The sequence below is a fragment of the Bufo gargarizans genome, chromosome 1 (assembly GCF_014858855.1).
Source record: "Bufo gargarizans isolate SCDJY-AF-19 chromosome 1, ASM1485885v1, whole genome shotgun sequence".
NCBI classification, from domain to species: Eukaryota; Metazoa; Chordata; class Amphibia; order Anura; family Bufonidae; genus Bufo; species Bufo gargarizans.
Genome location: NC_058080.1, coordinates 573,749,842 through 573,759,597, shown reverse-complemented (window position 1 = coordinate 573,759,597; position 9,756 = coordinate 573,749,842). Strand labels below are relative to the sequence as shown.

The window sequence follows — 9,756 nt, the reverse complement described above, 5'->3', positions numbered from 1 at the left end:
CATATGGATTAAAGTACTTTTTTCTGCAGAATGAATCCATGGAAGTTGCCCCCCCCCCCCCCCCCCCAATGCATTTAAAACAGCTTTCATTCTTTTGAAAAAAGGCTTTCTACAAGATTTTGGAGTGTCTGTGGAAGCTTAGTACCACTCCATTTAATGCCTGGCATTGTGCGAGGTGATAAGGCTTGCTCAGCCATGAAAACCCATGACAAGAAGCAAATGGTGCACAGTTTTTGTGCTGATATTAATGCCAACATACGGTACATAAATACAATTAGTATTGACTGTAAAATAGTTTAGAGTATTGAACAAGAAGTATTTTAACATGGCATGCAAAACTTCAGAATAATTGAATCCACCTTGTTACATTGTTACCACAAACATCCTGTTTACTACCTTAGAGTTCTGCCTGTCACGCATGGCTGCTCATTTGACTAGTGGCATGTCGGTAAACAAATTTTCCATTAGTAAAAAGGTTCTTCAGAGGAAATCATAAGCAAAGTTCATAAAAGCAACAAAGCTTTAGGACAACCAAAGAGCTTGGAGTTGAATACATTGAGTATTGTCATTTACTAACAGCAGACAAGAGTTATACAAATTTTCCACTTAAAGTTAGAGAAAGAAACACGCAAAACTCGTCAGTAAATCCGGTATGTCCTTGTGAGTTATCATCGTCTGTAATGTTATAGCTGCTTCTTCCATAGGCTCTTTTCCACAGTGCCTACAGTAAGCTTCTGCCATTACACCCATATTGTTTGTTGAACTTTGTAAGACTCTCTTAAATGGCAAATCTGCCTAGTTCTACAGCAACATCATTTTTTTTTAGTTCAAATGTTAAAGATCCTGAGTCCATAAACATCTATTGAAACATAGCCTGCATTAAATGCATGCAAAATGACATTTGAAAAAAAAAATATGTATCTAAGGCTACTTTCACACCTGTACTTTCACACCTGCGTTCAGGTGTCCGCTCGTGAGCTCCGTTTGAAGGGGCTCACAAGCGGCCCTGAACGCAGCCGTCTGGCCCTAATGCATTCTCAGTGGAGGCGGATCCACTGAGAATGCATCCGCTTGCCAGCGCTCAGCCTCCGCTCCGCTCAGTGAGCGGACACCTGAACGCTGCAAGCAGCGTTCGGGTGTCCGCCTTGCCGTGCGGAGGCGAGCGGATCCGTTCCGACTTACAATGTAAGTCAATGGGGACGGATCCGCTTGAAGATGACACCATATGGCTCAATCTTCAAGCGGATCCGTCCCCCATTGACTTTCAATGTAAAGTCTGAACGGATCCGCTCAGGCTACTTTCACACTTAGAAAATTTTTCTAAGTTATAATGCAGACGGATCCGTTCTGAACGGAGCCACTGTCTGCATTAATATGAGCGGATCCGTTCAGAACGGATCCGATCGAACGCTAGTGTGAAAGTAGCCTAATATAAATGCTGTTCAGGGAAGATTTCTTCACTCTTAAAATGCAGCCACGTGTTTGCTGTAAATGTTCACATTTTGTGGAATCTTTCTGGATGGAAATCCCATGGCTAAATCCATACAGAATCCACAATAATCGAATGTGTCATTTGCATGTGTTGGAACACTTCAGAGCAGAATAATGACCACTCCGCAGATTTTATGATCTGCAGTATGTCCAGTTTTGACACAAATTTCACCATGAAAAGTAGGGTATTAGCGCCATTAAACTTCAAAATGGCTAGTTTGCATGTGAATCTGCGATGTTGTCCTCAAAATCCATACAGGCATTGCCTAATGAAAGTCCTTACCTTGTGAATATAGTCCATGTTTTCAAACATGAGTTAAATCATAGAAAGCAAAAGAATTCCAAAATATGAAGAAGTTCTAAACAATAATGTAAGCACTGTACTAAGGTTTTGGTTGTTGTAATTCATGTTTAAACATAACCAGAAAAAACATATTTGTGTTCTTTGCATATTCTTTTAAGGATTGGGTGAAGCAGGGTTGCCAGCCGTCCAGTTTAGAAAAATTGAAACATTTTTAGGCTGGAGGTGATTTTAGGATAACTTGTTTAGGAAAAATAAAAAATCTAGTTGGTAACTTTGGGGTGAAACCATACACATAGCAACCCCATCCAAATTCTTGAAAGCTTGAAAGAGTATACAGTGTATCAATTAGGAAAATCTGATTTTGGACAAGCAGAGGGTCTTAGTCTAAGTTTAAGGATCATTGTGAAATAATAAGTTCTCAATGAAGGATTTGAAAGGTAATACAATAAAGGATTGCACATACTGTTCATGTAAGTAAAGCACATAGTGATAAAGAAGGCTGTTTCCATAGATTTGTAGATACTGCAATTGCTTTGTTGTGGAGTCTCCTGGAGCCTTATGATTTCAATTCTGGAGGACACACTTGGTAAAAAGCATATAAAAAAGACAAATCCAACCAATATGATACATTTGACAGCCCTTTTAATCTTTGAATCCTTGTTCATATTCCTCTGTCTGAGCTTCCAGATGATGCTATATGAACAAAATAGGACAATGCACAAAGGGAGAAAAAACTCAATAATGAAAAGGAGGTCATGCCAATACGTGTCAGCAGGACACACAATAAAACTGTCACAATATGCCTCCCTGAATATGTTGCCACCAGTGTGGTCTTTAGTGAGAATAAACGCAGTCACCAATATCGCAATAAGCCAAACAGAACAAGCAACAACAATAGCATTCTTGATAGAAATGGAGTTGACCATATGGTGCGGATGGACTACTTTAAAATATCGATCCAAACCCACAAGTGTAAGAAAGAAGATACTTCCTGCCCTGTTCATGGCAAGCACAAAAAGCATTATTCTGCATGGGATATCTCCGTAAATCCAGGTCTTCTGCTTCCGATAATAGTCTATTCTGAATGGTAGGCAGATAATCAAGAAGAAATCAGCTACTGACAGGTTGAAGAGATATACTGTGCTGGATTTCCAAGACTTGACACTAAATAAGAAAGCCCATAAGGCAGTTCCATTAAGGATAGATCCTAGCAGAACAATTATTATTAAAATTGCAGGGAGCACATTAGCTAGTATAGGGTCCTCAAAAAAGCAACAGGTGTTATTGCTCTGGTTAAAAATTGAATGAGATCCATATGATGGCATGGTATAAATCTTCTTATTTTCATGTGCTAACATAATGCACAAGCTGCCTGTTCTGTTCGGGAAACTGGATGATATTCGGAGAGGGACAGATAAAGAGGGTGTGAAGCTTCCTTGAGAAGGCTCTGTGATTCTAGGCATGTTTGCATATCTAAATGTAGTGTCTGTGTGCCATAACAAACAAACAGTTCTCACACTCTGGTGATAAATCTATTTAAATGTGGCAATAAAAATACCACCCAGTGCACATTTTTCTGAGATAATAGCTGCTTAGCAAGGCAAAACCATTTCACAATTATATCTTGTGCATAATGCTGTTAGATATCTGTTTGCCTAGCAAAGTGCCAACATATGTTCAACAATCTATATATCAGATGTAGTTTAGAAACACTAAACAGTATAAATGCACTGCTATCTCAATTAATATAAGGAAGAGCAGCAACCAATCATAATTGTGTTTTTACATTGTTATATAGTATTTTTGGTTTTACATAAGGTATTTTAAGAAATATAGTCCAATTATCCCTTCGGAACTTCTGCTATATACAGCACTGTTTTAGGCAGAAGTGTTAACATTTTTCTCAAATAACAAAATGCAAAGTGAATAAAGAAACAAGAAATCTAAATCACATTTGGTGTGACCACCCTTTGCTTTCAAAACAGCTTCAGTTCTTCTAGGTACACCTGCATACAGTTTTTGAAGGAACCCAGCAGGGATGTTGTCCCAAACATCTTGGAGAACCAACCACATACCTTATCTTCATTTAATCCCAGACAGACTTGATGCGATTGAGATAAAAGGTATGTGGGGTCCATATCATGACTTTTAGGATTCCTTGTTCTTCTTTAGGCTGAAGATAGTTCTTAATGACATTGGAAGTAACTTTGGGGTCATTGTCCTGCTGCAGAATAAAGTTGAAGCCAGTCAAATGCCCCCCTAATGGTACTTCATGATGGATAAGTATCTGCTTGTTCTCAGTACTGAGGACACCATTAATCCTAACCGTGTTGAGGACAATAGATGCAGTGATCGACCAGTGGTGCAGCAGATGAAAGACACATCATGCTTACTTCCCATTTGAAATTGGAAGATGTCCAGCATAGCCATCAGCTCATAACATGCAGAAACCAGTGGGACCCAGGAAAACCCAGCTACAGTTTGGACAAGTCTGTATTAATATACAACTATGTTTTGTTCACGTGCTCCTTATGTCGCCTATGGTCTTATTTGTCTGCCTAGCAATGACTGCAACAAATCAATTTATTGTTCACTACTATAAGAAAGTTCTATACCATCTCAGCCAGCCAGGAACACCAGTTGAGAAATCCATACTCACCTGTTCCCGCTCAGTTCCAGCTCCCTGGCTCCTTGCCTCTCTTCATCCGTCTTCTGGTCCCAGTCTGTCAACTTCAGCACCAACGGAGTCACATGTGCTGCTGTAGCCAATGACTGGCCTCAGAGAAGACATGTCCAGAGGAAGCACAAGACCCAGCATTGAGATGCCACTTAGGGACACATCACTGCTGAGGCCTACCATTGGCTACAGTGGCCAATGTACCCCTATCTCTGCGAAGTTGATAAATGGGGACTGGAATACCTTGGAAGAAAGGTGAGTTTGGATTTCTCCACAGATATTCCAGGATCCAATATCCTGGAATCTCTTTTAAAAGCTTGCAATCACAACATACATACACACTATAGTCACAATGTAAATAATCTACGTTTGTTCTTATTTGTGTTCCCTGACATAAGTACATTTCTCAGCAGGTAAACACAGCACTACCACTGCATTCTCTTAAAAAAGATGATCGACAGGGGTGCAGGGAGTTGGCCCCCTGCCAATCTGATATTGATGACCTATCCTGAACAGAGACCATCAATATTACAAGAGTGGACAACCCTTTTAAAGGAGTGTGTCATCAGAAAATGACCTATTTTTAAATCAAGTTTTTATTTATTTGCTTAACATATTTTTAAAGAATCTTTGATTATGTTTTTTTTTATTTTTCCACGTTAATATCCATATTTAACCCCTTAAGGACACATGACGTACCGGTACGGCATGTTTCCCGAGTCCTTAAGGACACATGACGTACCGGTACGTCATGTGTTGTTCCGATCACTGCCGTCCGGCCGGCTGTGATCGGAACAAGGTGCCTGCTCAAATCATTGAGCAGACACCTCGGCTAAATGCGCGGGGGGGGTCCTGTGACCCCCCCCCCCCCATGTCCGCGATCGCAACAAACCGCAGGTCAATTCAGACCTGCGGTTTGTTGCGATTTCTGCAGTTTCTGATCCCCGCGGTCCCTGACCGCAGCAATCAGAAACTTTAGTGTGGCGAAAATATATATTTATCAACCCCCCTGCACCTCTGAATGATTTTAGCCCGGTGGGAGGTGCAGGGGGGGTTGCGGGCGGTGCGGGAGGCGGGATCGTGATCCCCCGCCCGCCTCCCATTGAATAATCATTGGTGTACAGTGATTATACCAGGGTGTCAGCACATTGCTGACACCCTGGTATAAACGGCTGACATCGGTGATGCGATGTCAGCCGTTTAACCCTTTCCATACAGCGGTCCGTACGGACCGCTGTATGGAAAAGGTTAACAGCTCAGGGAGCTCCCTCCCTCTCCGATCGGGGGGCTGCTGTGCCTTTGCAGCCCCCGATGGGAGAGGGAGAGAGCCCCCAGACAGCCCCCCGAAGCCCCGTCCTCACCCTTCCTCGTCTGCGAAGTTGTGGCAGACGGGGAAGGTTCCCATGGCAACAGGACGCCTTCTCAGGCGTCCTTCTGTCCATGGTGCTGAACAGATCTGTGCTGAAGGCATAGATCTGTTCAGTGTAAGTAAAATACAGTGCAGTACCCTATATAGAGTACAGTACTGTATTATACAGACATCAGACCCACTGGATCTTCAAGAACCAAGTGGGTCTGGGTAAAAAAAAAAGTGAAAAAAAGTAAAAAAATCAAAAAACACATTTATCACTGATTAAAAATAAAAAATAAAAAACTATTCTGAAATTGAAATTTTGCCCACCTTACTTCCCAAAAAAAGGTAATAAAAGTGATCAAAAAAATCGCATGTACGCCAAAATTGTAGCAATCAAACCGTCATCTCATCCCGCAAAAAATGGGACCCTACTTAAGATAATCGCCCAAAAACTGAAAAAACTATGGCTCTTAGACTATGGAAACACTAAAACATCATTGTTTTTGTTTCAAAAATGAAATTATTGTGTAAAACTTACATAAATAAATAAAAAGTATGCATATTAGGTATCGCCAAGTCCGTATCGACTGGCTCTATAAAAATATCACATGACCTAACCCCTCAGGTGATAAAATTAAAATAAAAACGGTGTAAAAAAAGCCATTTTTTGTCATCTTACGTCACAAAGCGATCATAGCAAGCGATCAAAAAGTCATATGCACCCCAAAATAGTGCCAATCAAACTGTCATCTCATCCTGCAAAAAATGAGACCCTACTTAAGATAATTGCCCAAAAACTGAAAAAACTCTTAGACTATGGAGCTCTTAGACTATGGAGACACTAAAACTTTTTTTTTGTTTTAAAAATGAAATCATTGGGTAAAACTTACATAAATAAAAAAAAATTGTATACATATTAGGTATCGCCGTGTCTGTGACAACCTGCTCTATGAAATTACCACATGATCTAACCTGTCAGATGAATGTTGTAAATAACAAAAAAAAAACGGTGCCCAAAAAGCTATTTCTTGTTACCTTGCAGCACAAAAAGTGTAATATAGAGCAACCAAAAATCATATGTACCCTAAACTAGTACCAACAAAACTGCCACCCTATCCCGTAGTTTCTAAAATGGGGTCACTTTTCTGGAGTTTCTACTCTAGGGGTGCATCGGGGGGCTTCAAATAGGACATGGTTTCAAAAAAACCAGTCCAGCAAAATCTGCCTTCCAAAAACCATATGGCATTCCTTTCCTTCTGCGCCCTGCCGTGTGCCCGTACAGCATTTTACGATCACATATGGGGTGTTTCTGTAAACTACAGAATCAGGGCCATAAATAATGAGTTTTGTTTGGCTGTTAACCCTTGCTTTGTAACTGGAAAAAAAATATTAAAATGGAAAATCTGCCAAAAAAGTGAAATTTTGAAATTGCATCTCTATTTTCCATTAAATCTTGTGCAACACCTGAAGGGTTAACGACGTTTGTAAAATCAGTTTTGAATACCTTGAGGGGTGCAGTTTCTTAGATAGGGTCACTTTTATGGAGTTTCTACTCTAGGGGTGCATCAGGGGGCTTCAAATGGGACATGGTGTCAAAAAACCAGTCCAGCAAAATCTGGCTTCCAAAAACCAAACGGCGCACCTTTCACTCTATGCCCCGCTGTGTGGCCGTACAGTAGTTTACAGCCACATATTGGGTGTTTCTGTAAACGGAAGAGTCAGGGCAATAAAGATACAGTCTTGTTTGGCTGTTAACCCTTGCTTTGTTAGTGGAAAAAATGGGTTAAAATGGAAAATTAGGCAAAAAAATGAAATTCTCAAATTTTATCCCCATTTGCCAATAACTCTTGTGCAACACCTAAAGGGTTAACGAAGTTTGTCAAATCAGTTTTGAATACCTTGAGGGGTGTAGTTTATAGAATGAGGTCATTTTTGGGTGGTTTCTATTATGTAAGCCTCGCAAAGTGACTTCAGAGCTGTAGTGGTCCCTAAAAATTGGGTTTTTGTAAATTTCTGAAAAATTTCAAGATTGCTTCTAAACTTCTAAGCCTTGTAACATCCCCAAAAAATTTAATTTCATTCCCAAAATAATTCAAACATGAAGTAGACATATGGGGAATGTAAAGTCATCACAAGTTTTGGGGGTATTACTATGTATTACAGAAGTAGAGGAACTGAAACTTTGAAATTTGCTAATTTTTCCAAATTTTTTGTAAATTAGGTATTTTTTATGCAAAAAATAAAAAATTTTGACTTCATTTTACCAGTGTCATGAAGTACAATATGTGACGAAAAAACAATCTCAGAATGGCCTGGATAAGTCAAAGCGTTTTAAAGTTATCACCACTAGGGATGAGCGAACTCGAACTGTATAGTTCGGGTTCGTACCGAATTTTGGGGTGTCCGTGACACGGACCCGAACCCGGACATTTTCGTAAAAGTCCGGGTTCGGGTTCGGTGTTCGTCGCTTTCTTGGCGCTTTTGTGACGCTTTCTTGGCGCTTTTTGAAAGGCTGCAAAGCAGCCAATCAACAAGCGTCATACTACTTGCCCCAAGAGGCCATCACAGCCATGCCTACTATTGGCATGGCTGTGATTGGCCAGAGCACCATGTGACCCAGCCTCTATTTAAGCTGGAGTCACATAGCGCCGCCCGTCACTCTGCTCTGATTAGCGTAGGGAGAGGTTGCGGCTGCGACAGTAGGGCGAGATTAGGCAGATTAACTCCTCCAAAGGACTTGATTAACTGATCGATCTGCAGCTGTGGATCATTGAGCTGCTGATCCTCAATTGCTCACTGTTTTTAGGCTGCACAGACCGTTTGTCAGTCTCATTTTTCTGGGGTGATCGGCGGCCATTTTGTGTCTTGTGGTGCGCCAGCACAAGCTGCGACCAAGTGCATTTAACCCTCAATGGTGTGGTTGTTTTTTGGCTAAAGCCTACATCAGGGTGAAGCTGTCACACCAAGTGCATTTAACCAGCAATAGTCTGTTCATTTTTTGGCCATATACAAAATCAGGGGCAAGCTGCGCCTGTCACCAAGTGCATTTAACCCTCAATGGTGTGGTTGTTTTTTGGCTAAAGCCTACATCAGGGTGAAGCTGTCACACCAAGTGCATTTAACCAGCAATAGTCTGTTCATTTTTTGGCCATATACAAAATCAGGGGCAAGCTGCGCCTGTCACCAAGTGCATTTAACCCTCAATGGTGTGGTTGTTTTTTGGCTAAAGCCTACATCAGGGTGAAGCTGTCACACCAAGTGCATTTAACCAGCAATAGTCTGTTCATTTTTTGGCCATATACAAAATCAGGGGCAAGCTGCGCCTGTCACCAAGTGCATTTAACCCTCAATGGTGTGGTTGTTTTTTGGCTAAAGCCTACATCAGGGTGAAGCTGTCACACCAAGTGCATTTAACCAGCAATAGTCTGTTCATTTTTTGGCCATATCCCAGTCTAATTCTGTCACTAAATCCATACCGGTCACCCAGCGCCTAAATACTAGGCCTCAAATTTATATCCAGCTAAATCTGTCCCTAGTGCTGTAGCTGGGCGAGTTATTTAGTGTCCGTTCAAGCACATTTCTTGTTCTGGGTTGAAATACAATTCCCAATTTAGCAATTTCATAATTTAGTGGTTCCTGCTATATCAGAGCTCTTTGAAATCTATCCCAAAAAGGGTATATAATATTGAAGGTGCACATAGGGTCATTCAGAGTAACTTCACACACACCCGCTACTGTGTATTTCCAAGTCTAATTCTGTCACTAAATCCATACCGGTGACCCAGCGCCTAAATACTAGGCCTCAAATTTAATTCCCTCTAAATCTCTCGTTACCCACCGCTGTACTGTTGTTGCTGGGCAAGATATTTAGTGTCCGTCAAAGCACATTTTTTGTTCTGGGTTGAAGTACAATTCCCAATTTAGCAATTT

At 41.0% G+C, this 9,756-nt stretch overlaps 1 protein-coding gene across 1 annotated transcript; it reads right to left on the bottom strand.

The window, feature by feature from the left end:
* Positions 1 to 2,136: 2,136 nt before the first annotated feature.
* LOC122928796 (hydroxycarboxylic acid receptor 2-like) lies at positions 2,137 to 3,258 on the bottom strand. Its single transcript, XM_044282026.1, has one exon. The coding sequence runs from the start codon at positions 3,256 to 3,258 to the stop codon at positions 2,137 to 2,139; it is 1,122 nt and encodes a 373-aa protein (XP_044137961.1).
* Positions 3,259 to 9,756: the final 6,498 nt, after the last annotated feature.